A 25,923-nucleotide genomic window follows, 5' to 3' on the forward strand; every position below is an offset into this window, starting at 1 on the left:
AAACTCCCAGGCAGGTCTGAGAGACCTAGCCGGGCCCAGGAGAGGCCCCGCTCTCCGCTCTGCTGGCCCCACGCCCTCGGGTGGCCGCCGCCGGCCGCGGTCCCGCCGGCCCCGCGCTCCCCTCCCGGCCCGGCCGGCACTTCCCAGCTCTGACGCGGGCGCTCCCTTCACACCAATGAGGCTGCGGCGCGGACGGGCCCCGGCCCTCCTCCAGGAAGGTGTGTCCCTGGTTTCCTCACCTGAAACTTCCGAAGAGAAGCAGATCCCTCCCTCCCGGCCGGGCGGGGCGGCTGGGCGGCCGGGGCCTGCGCTGGGGACTGCCGGCCGGCGCCGGGGACCCGAGGGGACTCTTGGGCCAGGACAGCATGTGACACTTCCCAGGTGGGTGCCCTCCTCCCCCGCGGCTCCCGTCTCCCGGCGGGCGGCTGTCGAGCCCCGGCGGAGGTCAGGGAGTGGCGGGAAGGGCCGGAATCTAGGCCTTCACCTTGGGACCTGCCGCGGCTGGGTGCCGGGACGCAGGCTCCGGAGAGGGGGGGCTGGGCAGATAGGCAGAGCCCGGGGTGTAGGACCGAGTACCTTGGTCTGGAAGAGGAGGGAAGCTGGACGAAAGGTTCTTGCCTGGAAAAATTTGCTTCCGGCCTGGTCCCCGCCTTGCAAATGGGCACCCTGCCCCTAGGTGTTCCGCGGGCCGGTAATGAGGGCTCTTTCTTCAAAGGCTAGGCCCTGGGGAAAGCTAACCCCTATAATAAGGAATCACTGAGATTCCCTTTGTGGACGTACTCCCTCCCTGGAGATGTTCTGTTGTCTCCTTTTTTCTTAACCAGGCCTGGGCCTTCCTTCCCTTATCTTCCTATGGGTTCGCATACTGTGTATGTCTAAGTACATAGCTCTTCCCTGTTAGCCGAGGTGCTTTAACCTGTAAACAACAACGGCTCCTGCCCTGCCCTCCACCCGGTTTCCCCACGTACGGGGAGGGCTTCCAAAGCTCCATGTTGATCACAACATCGCATTCAGAACTTGGGGAAGTGGGAAGAGAGCTCTTCAGAGTTGGGGTGCTGGAACACCCTGCTGAGGTCTAGAGCACCATTCATAACCTCCCTCCAGCAAGACTGTCCTAGGAGAGCCCATCCCGCTGGGTGCCACTGGATTCTCAGATCTCAGCCCCTGCTCTCCTTCCTGGATCCGGGATTCCCAAGACAGATTTGCCCTCCTGTCTCCCAAGGAGTGAGGAGTGAACTCTGGCTGGGACTCTTGTCAGATTGAGAGGGAAAGGTGTGTCCGACAGACAAGGGAGGGAGAGTGACTTTCTTTTCTAGCTTCTTCCCCCATTTGCTCCCCCACTGCAGTCCTGGGTCTTGCATCCTTGGCTACCCCAGAAATCTCAGCTCGTGGCTAAACAGCTCCTGATGTGGCCCCTTGTTCAGACTTCCTGGTTTATCTACACCTGGGCCCTGGCAAAATGGGGGTCATTTGTTAACCAATCTGTGGGCCTGAAACTGGAGCCATGTCCATTGAGGGGATTCTTGGGGGGCTGGGGAGGGGAAAGGATGTGGGGTGTCAATTCTGAGTGAGACTGTCCGGCAGGAGGAAGGTCTGTCATTGTCTTGGTGGGGAAGAGAGAGAAGTCAGGCTGTGGGGGAAGGAATCCCTCTTATCAAAAGGATACAGTGATTCTAAATATAGTCAAGAGTCTTTATAGATTAGGGGTCCCTAGAGCGTATGGCTCTCCACAGCGCGGTCTCTCTGGGGTTGCCTGTGGCTGCATTAAGCACAGTGTCTGTGGGATAGACAGGAACATGTCATTCATGGTGTCTGGTGTGGTCAGTCACTATGTGGTATGACAAGAACAGGATCAGTGTTACTCAAGTGTCACTCAAGTGGTGTAAACCCAAACAGATGATTTACAGAATCTGGTGTAGACAGGGGTGAGTCACTCACCATGTCTGTGGAGTGAACAGGAGCTGGTCATGTGTAGTGTCTACAAGGTGGACCAGAAGAAGGTGACCGTCAGGGTCTATGTTAAGGACACAAGCGGGTCACTCACACTCACATCTGTGTGGATGGCACCAGGGCCACAGGTGGGCTTGTGGGGTATATTTCAGCATTGCCACTAATGATGGTCTGTGTGAGCCCATCAGGGCTACAAGGCAGTGGATGATGTGATATTTTCAGACATTAGGGGTAGATAGAGGTGTTTATTACAGTTTTCACTTGGATGATGGGGCTTTCCTAAAATGGGTAGAACACAGGTCTTAGCAGTTAGTGGTCCAGAAAGCTACTCTTATTTTGATGTCTTTGTAGCACTGAGGGCAATAATGTGAAACAGTGAATAGCGGCATCCATCTACGTGGTGATCTTATTTTTGAAATCAAAATGAGAACATCTCTTTTGATTTGGTGGGTATTTTCCTAAAATAGCATATAGGCGATACAGTGTAAATGCAGAAGTGTTGTAACCTCAGGAGTATCTCAGTGATTTGTGGTGTAAGTCAGAATATTTGAAACTGACACTGCTAGACAATCCAGGAAGCATGGTCCTCAAAAGTACACGTGGCACTTGACACTGGATTGAAGAAGAAGCAGTGTAATGGGGGTGGGAGATAAGGAGGAGGGATATCTTTGAAATACAGATTGATGTCTGGTGACTTGAAATGGACAAGAGCTAAGGTATTGGGGGCTCTAAGGGGACTATTGAATTCTATCACACGCTGTGTCAATGGGGTGACTTGGAGCTTTGTCTTGAAAGAAGTCGCATGTGAACAGGGGCAGCAGATGCAAAAATTACCCTGGTCTGGAGGGAGGCCAGATCGCCATGGTGCCATGCTCTGTCTTTGCCTGTGCTCAGATAAAAATGATTATTCACCCCCAGTGCAGAAGAAGATGAGGAGGTGACTCTTACAAAGTGGGAAGTGCAAAACAAATCTCTCTCCTGATGCCCTTATGTGAGCAAAACCATGTTTTACAGATTTCTTTTAGCTTTGTCACGTTCTAGACTTGTAATGCCTGATTGTCATAGGATTATAGGACAGGACCAAGTACAGGGACATGGGGGCTGAGCCGGTGACCACCAGTATTTCCAAAGGGGTAAAGATAATGTTAGAAATAGTGTCAGTGGGGTTGCAGGAGACAGACACACATTGTGTCACTAGAGTGGAACTGAAGATGTTCGCGTAGCGCATGCTGTCTGTAGATGTAACCTGAGTATAGCAGAAATACGCTGTGTGTTTAGAGGCTGCTCGTTTTAAGGACATGAGAGTGTCTGTGAGTATAGGGCCGGGACAGTACACGTGCCAGTGAGGGGAGGCTACAGGTTTAATCACAAGGTCTCCTTAGGCAGGTGGGAGCCAAGTTTCAGAAAGTGTTTACGGTGAGTAAGTATATTATTTAACGTGTGGTTGGGAAAACAGGGTCACGTCACATCACAGTATCATCTGTAGTGATTATAATGTTTTGTACTTAGGGCTGGATGTAGGGGCCAAATCACACACTGTGTCAATTACCTGGAAAAGGACGTAAAAGCCCTTCTACACATTACGCTTGTGTTAGACACGGCCCTTTACCCCATAGAGATGGGTATCTGTGTCTATGAGGTGACCAGGAGCTTGTCACATACTACAGCTGCCGGGTGGCTAGGGAAGTACCCACGTGGTGATGTCAGGCTCTCCTGCGTAGAACCTGCAAGAGTGGTTTATTTTTATTTTATTTATTTATTTTTATTTATTTTGGCCGTGTTGGGTCTTCGCTGTTGCGCACAGGCTTTCTCCAGTTGCGGTGAGCAGGGGCCACTCTTCGCTGCGGTGCGCAGGCTTCTCATTGCAGGGGCTACTCTTGTTGTGGAGCACGGGCTCTAGGCGTGTAGGCTTCAGTAGTTGCGGCGTGTGGGCTTCAGTAGTTGTGGCACGTGAGCTCAGTAGTTGTGGCTCGTGGGCTGTAGAGCGCAGGCTCAGCAGTTGCGGCACACGGGCTTAGTTGCTCCGTGGCATGTGGGATCCTCCTGGACCAGGGCTCAAACCCGTGTCCCCTGTATTGGCAGGAGGACTCCCAACTACTGCACCAGCAGGGAAGTCCCTGCAAGGGTGGTTTAGTGTGTGTGTGTATGTATGTATGTTTATGCAAGTGTGTATGCACGTGCACTATTCCAGGACAGCAGGCATTTGGGGCTTTAAGCCTAGACCAGACAGGAAAGGTGTGAGTCCAGGTGCAGCTGTGAGTTCTGTAAGCCCCCAGGGTCTTCTCTGGACTAGAGACTGGCCAGCTTTCTTACAGCTGGACTTCTGGTTGCTTATGGTAGACTGAAGTCAGGAGGCCCTGGTTTGAGTTCACCTGTGCATTTGCTTAGGAAACTTGAGCAAGTGCGTAGGTTATCTGAGTTCAGTTTCCTCATCTGTAAATTAGGCGAAGTTTTCTATGTGTCTCTAAAAGTCCTTCCAGCTCAGAAATCCTGTATTTCTCTCCTACACTTTCTGTCTTTCTCTCTTTCTCTGTCTCCAACAATACTTACAATCCCTAACATTTCTATTACCATCAGTGTTAATAATGCACTTTTTTATTTTTTACGTTGTCATGTTTAATCTTTGTTAGAAGTCCTTGGAAAGCGAGTGTATTATCCCCTTTCTAAAGATAAGAAAATGAAAGTTCAGATAAATTCCATGATTTCTACAACTGTGTGAAAATTATCAAGATGCAAAAAAAAAAGTAGAACTAAAAGTAGGACAGCACTCTTTTAACTCTGTGTTCTTCCTTTCTTCATTTATCCATGCAGTGAATCTTTGTTGAGGGACAGGTAAGCCCCAGGCAGAAGGGATTGAGCAGTTAAATACGGCAGTGTCTGTGTTCTCATGAAGTTCATGGTTTAACCTAGAAAATAGACACTAAATTTGTAACTACAAGTGCAATGAGTGTGAGAAGAAGTAAAGGGTTCTCTGGGCAGGAGAGTAGGATTCCAAGTAGAGAAGCAGCACATGTGAAGGCCTACAGGTGAGAGAGGGAGGTGAGCTGAGGGGACTGAAAACCGACAGGTGTTGACAGGGGATGAGTCCACTAGAGAGGAAGGCAGAGGCCAGGTTGTGGAGGGCATGTAACCCACAATGGATATTTGGGTTTCATCCCAATGGCAGCAAGAGGCTACTGAAGAACTTAAACTAGAAGTGGGGCTTTTAAGGATCACTCAGGTGCTGGGGCGAGAATGCCTTGGAAATAGGGGAAAAGCAGCCGTGTGGAGGCCAGCGGCCAGCTGTGCCCCATGTGCAGTGGCCTGGGTACGAAAGGGCAGCAGGGTGGACCAGGCTGTAGCAGCGGAGATGGAAAGAAGTGGACAGACTTGAGGGATACTTAGGAGGCGGGGTCCATAGGACTTGGTGACTGATTAGATATGGGGAGTGTGGGCCAGGAGGGAAATAAGAATTTTATTCTGTGATGGAAAAATATTTATTGAGGGCTTAGTCTGGGCCAGGTATTGTGTATTAGGTGTAGACAGTTGAGCAACACAGATATTGTTTTTGATCTCGTGAAGCTTACCGCCTATTGTTGGAGATAGATGATAAATCAAAATACGCACGTAACTATATAATTATAATTGTATAAATGCTACAGAGGAGAAGTAAAGTGAACTCTGGTTGATAAGTGCTACAAAGAGGAGCACGGTAACCGAGTTAGAGGATTGGGGAACACTTAAGGGGTTACAGCAGGAAAATGTAGTCTCACAAATAACAAGAAAGAGTATTTCTAATGTCAAATTTGTGTCCAATGTAGTGTCAAATGCTGGCAAGAACCACCAAAATAAGCGTCCATAGAGTCTTGTTTGGAGTTAACAAGTTAAGGTTGTAGGAGAGATGGGCAGAGTGGTGCTATTGAAGCTCAGCTAGAGGTAGGTGAGATGTGAGGATATGAAGACAGCAGATGTGAAGAATTCCATTTACACACTGGAAAGACGAGAAAGACATGAACATGCTTAAATTCTGGTGGGATGCTTCCAACAAAGAAGGTGAAGGTATGAAAGAACGAGATAATCCATAGCATCAGGTCCCGAAAAGGCAGGCTAAAGAAGGGGGCACTTAGAGAGGAGGGATGCTCTTGCATTGTCAGAGGGGCAAGGTGGACACAGTGAAGTGTGGGTCTCTCTCAATTGCAAGAAACTGAAGCAGTTCCTCTCCGCTGGTGTGTAAATTCTTTGCAAAGTGGGAAAGAGAGGTGGAAGGTCAATAACGTGGGCAGTAATGAGAAGAGTTCACACGGTTGGTGGAGAGAAGGGGAGAGTAAGATAGTGAGGGGTACACAGTTTGATGGACCTCATTGAAGTGGGTACCCATTGGATCTGCTCTGGGTCTCATCTATTAAGTCTAGTTATCATTCTGCTTTACAACAGCTGCCTCTATAATTGAAAAACAATTTTTTTGTTAATTAGTTACAGACTCTGCCAGACACTGTGGGAAATAAGATGAGTGAAATCCAGACCCTCTATAAAGGAGATTACACGATGCTGTAGTACCTCAGACACTGGCCGTAATGGCCAGACCTGTTTTAATCCCCTCAGCAGCTTAGGTGGACGATCCCCCTCCAGACACTGCTTCTCTGGGCTCTTAGATCTAGAGTGTGTCACTCACAGTGTCGGGGAGTTATATGGAGCTGAGTCACTCTTGGTGCCCAGAGAGTAGACAGGGAGACACTATGACATAATACAATCTAGAGGGTAATGACCACTGGGAATGCTTGGTGCTCTTTGACAACGGTCTTGTGCTCTAATTTAATTGTTTATCATCTGTGTCTCCCACAAGAGACACAAGGCTCCATGAGGACACAGTCTTTGTTTGCCTTGTCCACTACTGAAAGGGTCACTTGGTAAATATTTATTAAATGAATAAATCAGTGACAAGTTTTATAGAGGCTGTTGCTTATTTTGTGAAGTACTTTTTGTCTCAAAGAATGACAGTAAATGGAACCAAAGAAATCATCACACACTTGTACTTTATGGTCTGTCCCTCTGATACATAAAAGCAGAAGAGGGGATAGAAAGTTTGTCTCTTATTCCTCTTTAGGATTCAGCCCTGATGGAGGCTGAGGAGCCCCAACACGGAGCCTCGACTCCCATTCCTGCCAGAGTGGAATTCAGTGTTATCCTGGCAGCTCCCATGAGAAACAGGCAGACCCCTGCCTTGGAGCCTGAAGCTGAAGAGGGCGAGGACCCATCCTATCAGTGGGCAGGGAGACACTCACTCTTGGACACCCAGCAGAGACACGTAAGGGGTGTGAATGACTGTGCAACTGAGAGCATGACCTCTTTTCCCATCGAGGCCTCTGCAGATGTGGAGACCAACCAGGAAAACCTGATGGCTGAGGCCTGTGACCCTCCAGAGCACCAGGAGGCAGGGCCCCAGCGCCCAGCAGATAGACAGGCAAGGCCGCCAGCTCCCGCAGAGCTCTGGGCCTGCCCCAACCAGGGTGAATATCTAGACACGGCCTCAGTATCCAGTGAACTGGGTAGCAGCATGGAGGTGGAATTTAGACCAGAACTCACTTCTTTGATATTGGAAACCGGACAAGCCGAAGAAGAGGAGGAAACTTCCCCAGACACCTCTGCCCAGACCAGATGTGGGCCTTGCTGTGAAGAGCGCCCTGCAGAGACCAACCAGCCACAGGACTCAGAAAGTGGACCTGCCAGGCAGGGAAGTCCAGAGAGAGAAGGGGCCCTGTGTCTCCAGAAGGCCGAGGAGCTGGAGGGCGAGGGGCAAGGGGAAGAGAGACTTCAGGGGGCGGGAACTCCGCGGGAGGATGTTTGTTCTGATGGGCTTTCGGGGGAGCGGGCGCAGATGGGAGAACAGGTTCGCGGTACGGAGGAAGAACAGAGACAAAAAGAGCAGCAGAGTCAAGATGATGTGATGCTTGCAGAACAAGGAGAAAGCAAGGGCCGTAGCGGGGAATTGGGAGGTCTGAGTTCTGGTGAGTGGGACTGGAGGACCCAGGGCCACGGAGATCTAGAACGAGGGGAACGGAAGAGCGGCGAGTTGACGGGGCCAGAGGAGAGTACGGTGGAGGCTCGATACGAGGAGAATCAGAGCTTAGTGGGGAAATCAGTGAGAGTCACCGGGAAGCAAGAAGATCAGGGTCTACAGGGGAAAGTGATGCCAGTAGAGGGGCAGGAGGAGAAGGTAGGGTCAAGCAGCGAGGAGGAGCCTGGCGGTGGGCATGGGGACACCCCGGGGGGAGGGGGAGGAGAGAGGCGTACAGAGGAAGGAGGAAAGCATGATGTCCCTGCCGCACTGGCTCTGGTGGCCCCTGAGGTCTCTTCTCCTCACGACTTGTTTCCAGATGCCTGTTGTCCCACAGCCAGGATCCCCGGGACTCAGGCAGAGCCTAGGGCCGAGGAACCGTCCCCTGGAGCTCCTACCCTGGAGCTGGCAGGATGGTCCCAGCAGCTCATTTCTTTACCTCATTCCTTTCCTGCCGCGGAGTCGCCTGACCAAGAAACAGCTCAGTACAACCAGCAAGTGGGCTCTGAGCTGGGGAAGGGGACAGCATCCAGCCGGGGAGGGGAGGGCGTCTCTGCGACCCCTCCAAGGACAGCAGTGTCAGCTTCTCCCAGCCCTCCCGAAGTCTCCCCCGGCGTGACTGCCTCATCGTCTGCCGGCCCCCAGGTCGCCTTCCCCAGGAGGGAGCCCTCGGTTGCTGCATGTTCTCCGGAAGCCTCCAGAGCCTCTCGACCGGCCGACAGCCCACCTCCCTGTGGGGCTCCTGAGAGCGCTGCAGCTGCGCGCCACGGCTTCCCCTCAGCAGGTCAGGCCAGCCCTCACGCTCCTCCAGGCATCCGCACTGGGGCGGCCCAGCACCTGAGGGGCAACTCCTTGCCGGGCTCTCACGGGACAGAGCCGACTCCGGACCTGGAGGGAATATCACTCTCCTTCTCCCACTCAGAGTTGCCCCAGAGACCCCCCAAACCTGCCATCTATGGCTCTGTGATCCCAAGAAGGGGCAGGAAAAGCGGAAGGGACTGCGCCATCATTCCAGAATCCTCAAGTTCACTACCCACTCCAGGGCAGGACTCTCAAGAATTTGCCTCAAATCCAGCAAGGCCTGGCAGCCCCCAAAGCGGTCAGCCGTGGGCCTCCACACATCCCTCAGCGTTCGCCCCAGAATCTCCTGCCCGTGGCTCTTCCCCACCCACTGTCTCCGTAGATATGAGGATCCGTGAGCCTCCACCCCCTCCTCCCCCGGAGAAGAGGCGCATCCACTCTACGGCGGAGGGAGACAGCCATCGCTCTGCCGTGGTCCCCACGCTGAGACGGTATAGCCATCCTCCGCCGCTGGCCCTAGGTTTAGGGCTACACGGCCACCTCAAAGGCCCACTGCCCCGAGTTCCTGACCCCCTTGTGGCAAGGCAGCACCGACCCCTGCCTTCCACTCCGGACACCCCCTACCATACTCAGACCTCTTTCTCTCCCAGGCAACGATACAACAAGCCATTGCCCCCAACTCCCGGTTTGCCTCAGCCACAACCTTCTCCTGTTTCTTCTTCGAGGAGCTCAAGGATCTACAAGCCTCTCCCCCCGGTCCCTATCGTGACTCCTCCTACTGAACCACCACCGTTACCCCCAAAGTCCAGGGAGAGGAGCAGTTGCACTCAGGCGGGACTCGGGAATTCAGGGGGTGAGGCCAGGACCAGGCCAGTTTGTCAAGAGTGGACCATCTCCACTCCCCATTCGGTGGGACGTGTCTCCTGGCCTCCGGCCACGGGCAGATCGACAGACTCTTTGGTTCCCGCCAGTAGGAGTAAGAGTGAAGTGCCCCCTGGCATGGCTTTCAGTAACATGACAGCTCTTGTAAATCCCTCTTTCCTGACCACCCCCTGGACTCTGGAGGCCCAGGGACCCACCTCAGAAGAGTTTGAGGTCTCTGCCAGAAGATCTTTGAGAAGAACAGCGCCCCAAAAAGGAGCCAGTGGCCTGAGGAGGTCGGATCTAGGCCGAGCAAGGCAGCCAGAAAAACCTGGCCATCCCCATCTGGAGAAGGCGTCCAGCTGGCCTCACAGACGGGACCCAGGGAGACCAGCGGAGGGCAGCAGGGGACAGGCAGTGGTCCCTAGTGAGGGGTCGAGTAAGCACAAGCACTGGCATCGGCAGGGCCTGCGCAGACCCTCCATCCTGCCCGAGGGCCCTTCAGGTGAGTGAGGAGCCAGGACCGCGGTGACATCCGTGTCGGACCGAGCGCTCCCCAGCTCTTTCCTCCTCGTCCATCTTCTGTCCCCCAGCCCCCTGCTGATCTCTCCGCTGGCTTCGCTCACCCGCATACACAACCCCTGGGCAGAGGAAAGTCCTGGAGACCCCCTCTGAGTTCATGGTGATGCCCCTTCTTCTCCTTCCATCACCCAAGCATGGTGTGCTTTTATTGTGTATCTCTTTTTCCCAAGATTGTTCCGGACCTCCCCCCCTCACTCCGCCACTACTTTCCAGTTACAAACACCTGCTTGATGTCCTTCCAGTAGAAGAGAAGGCATCTTCTACTTGTCCAGTTCATATTCTGACACGAGGGACGCGGACAGACCTGGTACCATTGTCCTCAAATGCTTTCGACTTTGGCACTTTCCTCTCTCACAGATTCCCAGCTGAGCCCTGCTACCCACCTGCCACCCCCCACGCCCCACACTGATGCCTGCATCTCCCACTCTAGATCTTATGTTCTTTGGCTCTGTCTGAATGCCCCTTCTGAAGTCTCAGTTACTTTACCCATTTCCATTTTCCGACACAGGAGGTCCAGCCGTGGAAAAATCCCCTAGCCTTTCAGACGCCATTGTTTTTCGGTGAGTCACCCTCTCTCCTAATGGATACGGTTTTACTCTTTTTTCTTAGGATACTGAGATTTTCATTAGTTGACAAAGGTTCTGGGACCCTGTCTTTTCCAGGGTTAAGGAGGGGAAGAGACAGACACCAGGTTTCCAGGGTAGGGAGATTTTTTTATCTATCTGCTTCTATCAACTGAGTCCAAATCTCCCATCCCTATAGGCCATTTGACCCCATGAACTAAACCCCACCCCCGTAAAAAAAGCTTGACATCCAAAAAAGCTTCAAACTACCCAAAAGTGGGTCAGGCTACAACTTGCCTCTCCAGGGGATTTGGCCCTGACATTCAGTGGTTAGAGACTGTCTTATCTGTAGTCACCTGGGGCTTCTCCGTGTCTGAAGGCCAGCAAGCACCACAGAGCCCTTCTTGACTCCACAGGGAGAAAAAGCCAAAGGAGGTGATGGGAGGCTTTTCAAGACGTTGCTCGAAGCTCATCAATTCCTGTGAGTACCTTGAAACAGAACTGTGGACCCACACGAGTGTTCTGCCCAAGACTGGAGAGGGGTTCCTGGCTATCAGCAGTGGGGCAGGGATATCTGTAGGGAGAGAGAGATGCCAGGAGAGCCAGAAGCAGCTTGGTGGCTTCTGTTTCTGTGCCTCAACTCCGCGGCTCCCTAATTCTCTCCCTCTCCCATGCTTCTTCACCCCTGTAGCTCAGCTGCTTTACCAGGAGTACAGCGATGTGTTTCTGAACAAGGAGATCCAGAGCCAGCAGCGGCTGGACAGCCTGACAGAGGCACCGGAGCCCGCCTCCCCCCGGCAGCCCCGAAAGGCCTTGGTCTCCTCGGAGTCCTACCTGCAACGCCTCTCCATGGCCTCCAGTGGCTCCCTCTGGCAGGAGATCCCCGTGGTGCGCAATAGCACCGTGCTGCTCTCCATGACCCACGACGACCAAAAACTCCAGGAGGTACCTAGCAGGGCAGGGTGGGCCAGGGGAAGAGGCTACAGGAGGGAAAGCAAAGTCTCACTGCTCTCGTCCTTATCTCCTACTCCCCACCACCACTACGAGCGGGCTGTCCTTACCACGTACTCCCCACACACACGTATTCACCACGCACACGTGCACACCATGACGGTGGGTCATCCCCACTGAATTGCTTTCTGAATGTCCCCACTCTCCCTCCTCTCTACCTCCTCATGCCATTGCCCATTAACTCCTCCCTGTTACTGGTTTGAGCTCATACAAAGTGACCATGATGCCCCTGAGTTTGTTGGGAGGCGTGTGGAGTTAATCTAGTTATTCTAGTTAGTCTAGCTTCAGGCTAGACTAAAATTTCCTTCTTCAACCAGGGTTTCAGTCTACACTAAAGTTTTCCTCTTCAACCAAGGAGCATGCAGGGGCTTTTTGTTGGGTCCCTTGAAGAGTGGACCTTGCAACTGTCCTGTGATTTTGGTCTTCTAGAGGCTTTTGAATGACCATCAGTCTCTGCTTGGTCCTTACTTCCAATAGCAAGACTATAGGAAAGGCTGTTGGTCTGATGTTAAGTTACTACCATTAATATGTTTTACATGGAGAGCGTATCTTAATAATCAATCTAAAATATGGGTTAAAACCTTTCTTCCTGGCAAGACAATATGGCACAATGGAAAGGCATTATGGAACAATGTTTAAGTATTTAGGTTCTGGCTTAAATGACCTGGATGTGAAGCCCACGTTAATATTTGCTAGCTATTTAACTTTGGCCAAATTACTTGATCTTTCTAAGTTTCTGTTTTCTCATTTGTAAAACTGGGTTGCAAAGAGCTACTGGGAGAATCAAAAAAAGGTAAGTTCCTCTTCATATCAGTACTATTTATAATAGCCAAGACATGGAAGCAACCTAACTGTCCATCAACAGATGAATGGCTAAAGAAGATGTGGTATATATATACAAATAGACTCACAGACATAGAAAACAAATTTATGGTTACCCGGGGTGGGAGAGAGGATAAATTAAGAGCTTGTGATTAACAGATGCACACTGCTATATATAAAATAGATAAACAACAAGGACCTACTGTGTAGTATAGGGAACTATATTCAATATCTTGTAATAACCTATAATGGAAAAGAATCTGTAAAAGAATATATATATGTGTGTGTATGTGTGTATACCTGTATGTGCATGTATATATATATATATGTACAACTGAATCACTGCTGTACACTTGAAACACTGTAAATCAACTACACTTCAATTAAAAAAATATTTTTAAAAAGTTCCTAGTACATAGTAATCAATCAAAAAATGTCTACCACTTTATTTTTTTTTTTTAACTGAAGTATAGTTGATTTACAATACTACATTAGTTTCAGATGTGCAACATAGTGGTTCAATATTTTTATATTTTTTATTTAAAGTTATTATAAAATAATGGCTATATTTCCTTGTACTATATAGTATATCCTGGTTGCTTATTTATTTTATATGTAGTAGTTTGTACCTCTTAATCCCATACCCCTATCTTGCCCCTCCCCTCTTCTCTGTCCCCACTGGTGACCCTAGTTTGTTCTTATATCTGCGAGTCTGTTTCTGTTTTGTTATATACATTTGTTTGTTTTATTTTTAGATTCCACATACAAGTGGTAACATAGAATATTTGTCTTTCTCTTTCTGACTTATTTCACTAAGCATAATACTCTCTAGGTCCATCCATGTTGTTGAAAATGGCATAATTTCATTATTTTTGTGGCCAAGTAATATTCCAGTGTGTGTGTGTGTATATATATATATATATATATATATATATATATATACCACATCTTCTTTATCCATTCCTCTGTTGATGGACACTTAGGTTGCTTCATTATCTTGGCTCTTGTAAATAATGCTTCAGTCTCTTGGCTCTTGTAAATAATGCTGGTATGAACGTTGGGGTGCATGAGTCTTTTTGAATTAGTGTTTTCATTTTCTTTGATATATACCCAGGGGTGGAATTCCTGAATCATATGGTAGTTCTATTTTTAGTTTTTTGAGGAACTGCCATACTGTTTTCCATAGTGGCTACACTAATTTATAATCCCACCAATGGTGTACTAGGGTTCCCTTTTCTTTCTCCACATCCTTGCCAGTATTTGTTATTTGTAGACCTTTTGATGATAGCTTTTTGCCAGGTGTGAGGTGATATCTTATTATAGTTTTGATTTCCATATCTCTGATGATTAGCAATGTTGAGCATTTTTTCATGTGCCTGTTTGCTATCTGTATATCTTCTTTGGAAAAATGTCTATTCAGTTCTTCTGTCCATTTTTTAGTCAGGTTGTTTGCTTTTTTGATATTGAGTTTTATGAGCTGTTTATATACTTTAGGTATTAAACCATTATCGGTCATATCATTTGCAATAGGTTGTCTTTTTGTTTGTCGATGGTTTCCTTTGCTATGCAAAAGCTTTTAAGTTTAATTAAGTCCCATTTAAAAAAATTTTGCCTTTGTTTATTTTGCCTTAGGAGACAGACCAAAAAAAATACTGCTACAATTTTTGTCAAAGAGTGTTCTGCCTATGTTTTCTAGGAGTTTTATGGTTTCTGGTCTTACATTTAGGCCTTTAAATCATTTTGAGTTGATATTTAATACAACCCCTATCAAAATACCCATTATATTTTTCATAGAACTAGAACAAATAACCCTAACATTTATACAGAACCACAAAAGACCCCAAATTGCAAAAGAATCTTGAGAAAAAAAAACAAAGCTGGAGTTATCATGCTCCCTGATTTCAGACTATACTATGAAGGTACACTAATCAAAATGGTATGGTATTGGCACAAAAGCAGACACATAGATCAATGTAACAGAGTAGAGAGCCCAGAAATAAACCCACAAACTTATGGTCCATTAATCTATGACAAAGGAGGAAAGCATATACAATGGAGAAAAGATAGTCTCTTCATAAGTCTGGGAAAACTGGACAGCTACTTGTAAAGTAATGAGATTAAACATTTCCTAACACTGTTTACAAAACATTTACTACTTTAATTTCAAATCAGGCTGACCTGGATTTAAATCCTGGATCACCATTTACTAGCTGTGTAACCTTAAGCAAGGTATATAACTTCACTAAATCTCAGTTTACTCATCTAAAAATCAAGGATAATAATGACTACTTTTCAGGGTTGCTGTGTGGTTTAAATGAAACAACACATATTTAGCTTTTAGCATGGTATCTGGTGTATAGTTTGATACACATTAGTGCCATATCCTCCCTCTTTCAGAAGTGGGAAGGAGTAAAATTTTGGCCGTAAGGACTTATGGATAAACAGTGCTTTTACCAAGCCAAACAGGTATACATTTTTAGGTTTTTTGAAGCTCACACTTGGGGGCCTTGTGCTGACCTCAACTTTTAAAGCATATGGAAGATATTTAGAAAATCACTGGTCTGCCCATATTTATGGCCCAAACAGTGGGCAGATGATATGAACCCTAGCTCTCTTTCACCAACTCCAGAATTCAAGGAAGTCCACCAGGGCTCCTAGGCCAGGCCTGGTCTCACGTTTCTGAGAAGAAAAGCCTCTATACTTATAGGAACACATATGTTCCTTTCCTGAATTAGCACTTCTGGGAAAAAGTGCTTTCACTGACTCCATTTCTTTTGACTGTCACAACATCTTTGTGAGGAGAGGGTCACTATATCTATACAGATAGGAAAACTGAGGTTCAGAGAGGTTACATGAGCCACCCAAAGTGATATACTCGGCGAATGTTAGAGCCAGGACGCAAATGAACCTTCAGTGTCCTGGTTCAGTGTTGTCGTGTGTGAGCGGCCTCCAGCCATGTCATTAGTTATCCAAGTCATCACCACGGTGTGTGTGTGTTCTTTCTCTTTCCTGTCCATGCATCTGTCTTAAAGCTGCATACTTGGATGAAGAGCATGACCAGGCCAGCTAGAGAATAGGGCTGTGAGTCATTGTGTCTCCTGCTGGAACTTCCCAATAACTGGGCTGTTTCCATTAAACCACAATTGCACCATCTCCTCAAACATCCTGCTTCCTTTCATTGCTCCTCAAACCTCAAATTACCTTCATCCCCTAAATCTGTTCCTCTTCCAGAGTTCTCTAGTTCAGTAAGGAACTCTGTCATTCACCCAGTTACCAAACTCAAAAACTGAGGCATTAGCTGTGACTCTTTCTGTTCTTTCAGCCCCTATTTCTAGCAAATAAACAAGCCCTTCCAAATCTCTCTCCTATATAATTATGAAATTGGCTTACCTCTCCCCATCCCCATGGCTATTTAGACTTTCATCTCTCCTCTGGAATTACTATAACGGTTCCCTAACATGGCTCTCTTGCCCCCTCTAATCTTTTCTTCCTACTGTGCGCAGAAATATCTTTATATGATAGAAAACAAATTAGATCAAGTTAGTCCCATACATAAAGCCTCTTTTCATTTCCCCACTGTCTTAAGTCTAAGCTATTTTACCTTCTTTACATAATCCTCCAGACCTCCTCTCTGCCTCTCCAGCTTCATCTCCGGCCACTACTTTGGTACACTTGGTTCCAAGGATACTCAGTTTATTTGAGTTTCTTGAAAGCATCTTTTTCTCTTCCACCTTTGAGGGTTTGCACATGTTTTTCCCTCAGCTTCAAAGGTTCTTTCTCTCTCCTCCCTGATATCAGGTTGGATTCTGGTGTTGACTGTGAGCTCTAAAAGGATCCGTCTTGTTAACCGCTCTACCCCTGAAATATTACACAGTGGCTAACATACGTCAGGGATTCAATAAATGTTTTTAATTAGTCTTCCTCCTCCCTTATCTCCTAGGCCAAATTTGAGCTGATTGTGTCAGAGGCCTCCTACCTGCGCAGTCTACATATAGCCGTGGATCATTTCCAACATTCAGAGCAGCTGCGGGCCACCCTTTCCAACCAGGATCATCAATGGCTCTTCTCTCGTTTACAGGATGTGCGTGACGTCAGCACCATGTGAGTTTCCCCTTCTCCCAAATACCACTCACTCAGCCTCACTCTGTTTAGTCTGTAAACCTCTCATTGGCTTTTTCCTTTTTCAGAACCCTCTCATTGCTCCCTCCATGATTCCCAGTGGCTACAGGGATAGAGAGAGCAAAGAGAGGAGAATGTGAGTGGGTGGTTGGGAACAGTAATGGATAAATGAATGAGAAATGCTTCCTGGGTTGAGGTTTTGGATGTGCTGTGGGCATGCAGAGCGTTGGAGATGAGGTGGGAAACATCCGAAGATCAGAAAACCAGAACAGGATGAAAAGAACAAGAAATGGGATATTAGGACCAGAGAGTTAGATCAGGGGCAAATGAGCGGCAGCCTTGGAGAGAACTCTAGTGCATGGCAAGCGGCACAGAGCTAAGGACAGTCAGTAGAAGTTATTGACTAATGGAGGGAAGAAGTAGCAAGCTCAAGCTATAGCAGGGGTCAGCTGACTCCTCGCTTGAGACCCACAAGTCTGATGAGACTTGTTTTAATCCTGTACAGGTTCCTTTCAGACCTGGAAGAGAACTTTGAGGGCAACATCTTCACCTTCCAAGTGTGTGATGTGGTCCTGAGCCATGCCGCCAACTTCCGCCGGGTCTACCTGCCTTATGTCACCAACCAGACCTACCAGGAACGCACCTTCCAAAGCCTGCTGTGAGACCTGATCCCCATCCCGTCCCCACGTGGGCCCTGCGATGACCTTGCACCAGACCCCCAATACCCAGCCCAGAGGGCTACCCAGAGAGCACATGTTCTTGTGCCTGCTCTGTGATCTCAAGCCCCACCCCGCTTGCAGATCAGACGCCCTCAGCCATCACATCTGGGGCTCCTGTACGTTGGACCCCACCATTCCTTCCCAACCTACAGGCGTTCCACGGAGCCCCCACTCCCCACGCCTTCACTGTGTCCCCCAGTACTCACCAACCCCTCCTCACCCAAGGCTCCCTGCCCACACAGGAATAGCAACAGCAGTTTCCGAGAGGTCCTGGAGAAGCTGGAGAGTGACCCCATCTGCCAACGCCTTTCCCTCAAGTCCTTTCTCATTCTGCCCTTCCAGCGCATCACCCGTCTCAAGCTGCTGCTACAGGTAATGCAGCTCCCACCTCAGCCCACCGCCTGAATCCAAAGGACTGTCCATTCTCCTGCCACTCTCCCACCCCCTGTGGACAGTGTGAGCCGTCTCCCGTATCACCACCCCCACTCTTCTTTCTCAGAAATGTTTGCTGCTAAAATTTTGTTCCTGAACTTCTCCATTCACCCACCCTCAATCACCTCTTCCTGTTTGCCCATCCTTTCTTTCCATCTGGCTCCCGCCTACGGTTTGTTCTGTAGAACATTCTGAAGAGAACACAGCCTGGCTCCTCAGAGGAAGCAGAGGCCACAAAGGCACACCACGCCCTGGAGGAGGTAGGCGGCTACCACCCCTACTCGGACCCCGCGATGGTCCTTCACAGAGACCTCTTCCCCTGCCCCGGCCCATGACTCCAGAAAGTACAGGCCCCTGATAACGGGATTGCTCAGCTACCTCACTGCACCCACCAAACCTCCAAGCATTCACACCCCACAGCCTCAAGGACACTCCATGCCAAGGGACTATGCTCTCCTACCACAATCCCCAGATTAAATCTTACTTTCACGAAGCCCAGCAATGTTCTGTCAGGTCTCTACAAAGTATACCATAGTCCTAGAGCTTCAGCGTCTTGCTGTATTGGCTCATTTCCAGGCTGGTGGAAAGACTAAAGCTATCACAACCAGTTTCCAGATTTCTTGCAGGGGACACAAAGCCAAAGCCTCTAACAGGGATCTCTTCCTCTCTCTTCACCCTGCTGAACACGCAGCTGATCCGAGACTGCAATAATAACGTCCAGCGGATGCGACGGACAGAGGAGCTGATCTACCTGAGCCAGAAGATCGAGTTTGAGTGCAGAGTAAGTTAGTCCCTTGGGTCCCCACCCTGCCGGGAAGCAGATCCCACAGCTCACCTTCTATCACAGAAGCATCTTGCTCACGGTATCCCAGTCTCTAACCTCATCTCTGCACACCTTCTGTTCTGCCCTGTTTCTGGGGTACCCAAATGCCTACTTCAATCTCCATGATATATTGTTAAGTGAAAAAGGGGAAATGCAGCACTATGTGTATTATATAGTATCTTACCTTTGGTGAAAAAGTAGGGTAAAAATCTGTATATGCATTTGCTTGTGTATACAAAAAGAAACTCTGGAAAGATACATAAGAAATAAAGGACAGTGGTTACCTGAGGGGGAGAGAGTGCCTTTGGGAACTGGGCAGATGAGAGAGAACTTATCAATGTAAGCCTTTATAAAGATATATTTTTGGTACTTGAATTATTCAATATTTTATTACGTCTCCGTCTAGTCTAACCAAAGCAACATAAAATTGAATCCAAATATAGAGCCAAAATCTCTCATCCAAATACAAATATAAAATAAACATTCCACATTCAAATTTCAGCTCAGAACAGATACCATCCTTACCTCCCAAGAAGAGAGGGAAAATCCTTTATCTACATATTAATCATTGTTCAATACCCTTATCACTACCCAAACTCCAGCTCTAGGCAGACCCCACCTAGTTCTCTTTATTCTCATCCCCACATCTGATTCCGACTGCTCCTCTCCTGTCTCTGGTTATAATTGAAGAAAGAACAGATGTCAGAACCACCCTAAACTTTTAACTTCTAAGAGACATATCATACTGTTCTCTGCTTTGTTTGTTCACATGCCCCAGTTGGGTTCTCCCATCTCTTCTTCAGTTCCAGCTTCTAGGGCTGAGCTTTCTCATGTAGTCACTCTCCTGGGATGGACCATAGGCACCTTCCATTTGCCTGAGCTGGGGACATGGGAGCCACGCAGCAGTAGACAATGGTAGTTAGACGGTTCCGAGAGAAACAGAGTTTAAGTGGATGGGTTATGAGCAAGAAGGAAGATGTGAAAGAGATGATTGTCAGGGGTGGGACTTATGAGGAAGAGGCATGGTGAGGAGGGCAGGCCTGGGAGAAAGCCTCATGCTTGTCCTGTCTGTGACACCATCTTCTTTCTCTTCCCTGCTCTGTAGATATTCCCGCTCATTTCACAGTCACGCTGGCTGGTGAAGAGTGGGGAGCTGACAGCCCTGGAGTTCAGCATCTCCCCAGGGCTGCGGCGGAAGCTGAACGCACGCCCGGTCCACCTGCACCTCTTCAATGACTGTCTGCTGCTGTCTCGGCCCCGAGAGTCAGTGACTGGAATGGGAGGCCAGAGCACAAGGGGAAAATAGGAGGAGGCGGGAGGGAAGAACTAAAGGGACAGGGAAGGGTCATGTTCCTATAGAGGAGCCCTTCTCAGTGGCTCACCCCATGGAGTCCAGGTCATGACCCAGAGAGGAGGAAAATGGTCCACAGCAAAAAAGGGGATCCCACCGAATTATGTCCCGAGATCACCTGGCAGGACCTGGACCATGTTATAGACACACAGCAAAATGCAGCAAATTAGCTTATCACATTTTCACATCAGTCTATTGGTGCTTTCTTTGGGCTGGGCTCAGCCTACTAGCCTAGCATCGATACTTAGCCACTTCCAGATCCTAACTCTTTGGTCCTGAGGGCCTTAGAAACTTTATATTGGCTCTGTTTCTTCAACTCTGTAAAGTGGTAAAGCATCCGTTGCACTGGATATGTGCTTTGCCAAGCCATTGACAAATCTCTCCTAGGAGCAAGTTGACACCATCTTATGGTTTTTATGAGAATTTGCAGGCTGCAGATGCTAAGGCCAGGGATTTTTTTTCTTTTTTTAAATGATATTTTTAGTACCACTTAACACCTTACTGTATCATTCCACTAATTCTCACAGTAGCTACATGTTTTTTTTTTTTTTAATTAATTTATTTTTATTTTTATTATTTATGGCTGTGTTGGGTCTTTGTTTCTGTGCGAGGGCTTTCTCTGGTTGTGGCAAGCGGGGACCACTCTTCATCGTGGTGCGCGGGCCTCTCACTATCGCGGCCTCTCTTGTTGCGGAGCACAGGCTCCAGACGCGCAGGCTCAGTAGTTGTGGCTCACGGGCCTAGTTGCTCCGCAGCATGTGGGATCCTCCCAGACCAGGGCTCGAACCCGTGTCCCCTGCATTGGCAGGCAGATTCTCAACCACTGCGCCACCAGGGAAGCCCAAGGCCAGGGATTTTGAATTGGCAAGATAAGAGGGTGGAGGAAGCATGATAACCCTAGAGTCAGGCTGAAAAGCCTTGTGTTTTGCAGGGGTAGCCGCTTCCTGGTATTTGACCATGCTCCCTTCTCCTCCGTCCGAGGGGAAAAGTGTGAAATGAAGCTGCATGGACCTCACAAAAACCTCTTCCGACTCTTCCTGCGGGACAATGCGCAGGGCTCCCAGGCCGAGTTCCTCTTCCGCACCGAGACTCAGTGAGATGGGGCTGGGCAGGGGAGCTGGGGGAAGGGAGGGAGGACAGCCTGGCAAGGAAGTGGGACCAAGGCAGAAAATGTGTCCAGAAAACAGCCACAGTACTGCTTAGTCCATTCTGGACTGGGGAGCATCTAAAGAGCATCCTGAACCCAAACTCCTAGAGCTAATAAATGACTTACAGGAGACTGGGTGGGAGAAGGTGTAAAGTCGCTGTCACTACCAAGGCTTAGCGTCTATTATGCTAAGAAGGACAAAGTCTGTAATTGGATTACTGACGTCCGCAACTGAACGTGTATAAGCCAGAAATTCCTCAGTGCCCAAGGCTGGGGGGGCATATATGTGAATAAGACATGAAAAAGATAAGCACTGGGGTGCCTTCAGCTTTCTTTGCTCCCACCTTCCAACCTGGTGCTCTGCTGAGCAGAAATCCATAGTATTGAGAATTTTGATTTGCTCATCTTTTTAATATTATTAATAATAAAATACATTCACACATATAAACACTGTGAAGAGTATTAAAAATAATACCTATAAAATCTGGTACACAGTTCCTACCTTAATGAACAATTGTAGCTATTATTGCTGTTATAAAAGATATAAGAAATCTCTTCTTTAAAAAGTTTGACAAGATACTTCGTGGTCTGAACATCCTCATGTTGTAGACACTTTGCATTTTTGTCCCTTAGAAGACACTTCAGGGTAGGATCAATAATACCTGCCCTCATTTATGGAACAGAGGGGCTGGTACAGGTGCAAAACGTCACCTAAGTCAAGTAATCAGATACAGACTCATGTTCTTTGTCTAGCACTTTGGGCAGCATCTTCCTGGAGCAGTAATAGTGTCAGCTCTCAATTACTCCAGGATGTTTGGAAGCAGAGGCTAAGATAATACAAAAACCTTCAGATAATTACAAAATTAGGCTTGGATTATATTACATGACCAAAACAATAGTAGATATATCTCCCTGATCTAATCATGATTACAGAATAATTTTCGTCTCTGAGATATTTGATTGAAGGAAGGTAGGCAGAAGAGTGTCAAAAAGTATGCAAAGTGATAGCGGGAATCTCAACTGAGATGAACATTTTGCTTAGTACACTTCCCAAAATGGAAAATCTACATGTGCATAATTGACAGTTGACTTTATGCCCCTACTTGAAAGATACAAGATGCCATTAAGAAGATAAGCTTGGAAAGAGAGGGGGAAAGATAAAGGATGACAAGACACATGAACATATAGTTCATGATCCTGTCAAATTTCCATCCAAGTGGAGTCCCATTGACTTTTGTCCTGGATATCATTGAACTAGACAATTTTTTGAACTAGACAAGTCTTTCCCACGGTCCCTTCCCTTCCCTATCATTGGCCCCTGTCCTATACCGCCCAGAGGTGAAGTTGAAGCAGTGACCCTGCTTTGTTTTCTAGAAGTGAAAAGCTTCGCTGGATCTCAGCCTTGGCCATGCCAAGAGAGGAGTTGGACCTTCTGGAGTGTTATGGTGAGTGAAGGTCTAAGAGGGAGAGAAAAATGGTGGGGTCAGAAGTCTCCTTTAGATGCAGGAGTTTAGGACGTTGGGTAGTAACTGAGGGAGGCTTCTATTTATTGCTTTTGTCCAGAATTTCAGAGTGGAGGGCTGGTCACTGGAACTTAAACACCTGAGATGCATCTGCTTAAAGTTGCTCGTCACCAGGGCAGTGCCTCCTCCCCAGCACCATACATTCCTTGCCTTGGGCAATAGTTTGCTCTTTTAAAATATCTGTAGATTAGATAGATATTTAGGTTTTACTGACTTGAAGGTCTTGGGGAAATAGGGGGAGAGAGTCCATCTGGAGTAGGGGTTGGGGAGGATAGCAACACAGTAGATTTGTCCTGACCACAACCCCTCCTGTACAGGATGACCTGAGACACTGCCTTTACCCCAGGCTTCCGGGTACTCACGGGCAACCACAGGCACACACATTAGGAAGCGTCTGCATTCATGCTAAGAATGGACTTCTCGGTCTCATGTAAGCCCCACAGCTGTCCTCCAGCAAAGATTCTCTAATTCATATCCGAGAGGAACTGAATTCAAAGGAGCACTGAGCCTTTAGTGACTCAAAAGAACAAACAGATACAGGGGACTTTGTAAAAGGAAGTAGGAGAGCCAGGCTGTAAATGGAGTTCTGGTCAGTGCGCAATCCGTCTGCTAGGCTTCAGTTCCCCAGTAGGTAAGGAAGGCGAGATAATTCTTCCTCCTTCACTGTGATCTTGTGAATGGCAGATATGGATGAGCTTTGGAAATACAAGTACAGATAACAATGCAGTGTTCTGTTTATTTTCTAAGAGAGCCAGTGCAGTGTGGTAGAGTAGAAAGAGCCATAAACCCATGTACGATAGAAGGCTGTGGGTCAGGCATACTCCGGGACATCTTATTTGGAGCTTCAAAACTGTGGAAATTTCTCCTCGTTCACGAAGATATAGAAATACAAAAAATCCAGAATTTCCTTGATCAACTCAGTCATTTATAGATGAGGAAGGGTGTTCAGTGCCTTGCTTAGATCATACCTGGAACCCCACTGGATAAGTCTCTTCTAGTCCCACATCTTGTACCACGAAGAGAATGAAGAATGAGTCACAGACTCAGAATTTGCAAATTAGTTGGAGAGGCAGAACACAAACATGAAACAATTAGGTAAAAGATAAATGGTTTGCCATAAACAGTCAGTTTTAAAGGAGTTTAGAATCCATTGAGGACTAAAGAATCAGGGAAGGTTTCAGTGGGAAGATGGATCTTTAACAGAATATCAATTATTTGTAATAATGAGTCACTAAAAGGTGGTCACAACCTATTTCTCCATCTTCGCTGGGGAAATAGAATTTTTGATTCATTTCAAGTCTGGCATTTCTATTTCCTTATCAACCATTTTGTTCCCTGGTAGAAGATGAAGACTTTTCCAATTGTCTTTCTTGTGTGTAACTTTCAACAGCCCAAACTTTCTCTCTCCCAAGTCCTCCCAAGCTCCCCCTGCAAGTCCTTTCTCATGTTCTAGTCGCCTGCCTTTCCTAACCTCTCTCACACTCTTCTCTTCCAAAGAGTCACCACAAGTACAGTGCCTTCGAGCTTACAAACCCCGAGAGAATGACGAGTTGGCACTAGAGAAGGCAGACGTGGTGATGGTGACTCAGCAAAGCAGTGATGGTAAGAGGGAGAATCCATGAGGAGCAGGCTGGGCATTGAAGGTGGGACACTAAGGGTGGATGTCTTCATTTCCTAGGGCTGCTCTAACAAAGTAGCACAAGTTGGGTGGCTTAAAACAATAGAAATGTATTCTCTCATAGTTCTGGAGACTAGACGTCCAAAATCAAAGTGCTGGCAGGGCCATGCTCCCTCTGAAGACCCTAGGGGAAGGTCCTTCCTTGCTTCTTCCAGCTTCTGGTGGCCCCAGCTTCCTTGGCTTGTGGCAGCATCACTCCAAGCTCTATCTCTTCCCCTTAAGATGACCTCATCTTAACTTTACCAATTACATCTGCAACAACCTTATTCCCAAATAAGACCACATTCTGAGTTACTTGGGCTTAGAACTTCAACATATATTTGGGGAGAACACAGTGCAAGTGGTAAGAGTGGAGAAGGTTCAGGAGCAGGCAGCTGTAGACTGTGCCAGACATACAGCAGCCAGGGTGAGTGCACGGGGCGGCTGGATTTCCCGTGCTGCGGCCTCTCCAGTCCTTTCAGCCTTACAGTTCGGAAGAATTTCTGGGAAGGAGGTCTGGGGGAAATTGTTGTGGGTCTTTTCCAGGTAATTCTTCTTCCCACCCACCTTGTGCCCACAGGCTGGCTGGAGGGCGTGAGACTCTCCGATGGGGAGCAAGGCTGGTTCCCTGTACAGCAAGTGGAGTTCATTTCCAACCCAGAGGTCCGTGCACGGAACCTGAAGGAAGCCCACCGAGTCAAGACTGCCAGACTACAGCTGGTGGAACAGGAAACCTAGCTGTTTTGTGGGAGGAATCCCCTGAGCTTAAAGACAAGATGTTCCTGGACAGGCCTGGCCCCAGAATCTGGCAACAGAGGCCTTCTGTGCACCAGGAACTAGACCTTCTGAAACCCAAGGATAACACCGAGCTGCCAGTCGCTAGTCCCAGGCCTCCTTTTTTTGTGCTTTGTGCTTGGTGGGGGGATTTTCAGGGACTTTGCACTGGACTCTGGGAACCTTTTCTCATAGGAAAAGGGACCAATGGGGCCTAAGCCAAGGAACTTTACTTCTACTACCCTGCGGTACTTAAACGTTCTCTGCTTCCAGAGTACCAATTCCAGTGACCAGAGTTTCCATCATGGCCGTGTGTTAAAGAGAATCTGACCTCAGCCCGTTGGAGGGAGCTGTTTAAGGGGGATGAACACATCAGTTGGGAGGGTTAACCTGGTGACCTTTTAAGGTATCTTCCAACCCTAGAGATATCCCATAATTATCAGGGCGAGGTCAGTGCCTGCGTCTCTGGGATCCATTGGTGGCTATGTGAGGGTGATACTCTCTCACTCTAATAAACTTGGCACTTCTCCGAGTGTTTTCTCCCCAGACCCCTGAACAAGGTTCAGAACGTGGAATCCTATGAGGATTCCAGGCTATTTGATTTAGGTGTCATGAAAGACCATGATGGTGCCTGGGTTATGGTAGTGGTCGACTCTTTCTTTGACTCCTGAGAGTTTGGGCAGTTTTTCTGCTTGTTATGGCCTCAGAGGTTGTGTAAGGAATTAAAGTGAGTTGATGGGTGATGAAAACCCCA

The 25,923-nt window shown here is 48.1% G+C and overlaps 1 protein-coding gene across 1 annotated transcript; it reads left to right on the top strand.

Moving 5' to 3' along the window:
- The first annotated feature begins 228 nt into the window (after positions 1 to 228).
- On the top strand, positions 229 to 25,923 carry ARHGEF5 (Rho guanine nucleotide exchange factor 5). Its single transcript, XM_082400457.1, has 15 exons — positions 229 to 381; positions 7,034 to 10,151; positions 10,737 to 10,788; positions 11,208 to 11,272; positions 11,483 to 11,736; positions 16,565 to 16,725; positions 17,249 to 17,401; positions 17,705 to 17,834; positions 18,080 to 18,154; positions 18,586 to 18,675; positions 19,823 to 19,980; positions 21,000 to 21,161; positions 22,590 to 22,660; positions 24,236 to 24,340; positions 24,976 to 25,923. Exons 2-15 carry the CDS (start codon positions 7,046 to 7,048, stop codon positions 25,131 to 25,133), a joined length of 4,740 nt encoding a protein of 1,579 aa, XP_082256583.1. The 5' UTR covers positions 229 to 381; positions 7,034 to 7,045; the 3' UTR covers positions 25,134 to 25,923.

This window comes from Balaenoptera borealis (assembly GCF_965194805.1).
Source record: "Balaenoptera borealis genome assembly, chromosome: 7".
In the NCBI taxonomy this organism is placed as follows: Eukaryota; Metazoa; Chordata; class Mammalia; order Artiodactyla; family Balaenopteridae; genus Balaenoptera; species Balaenoptera borealis.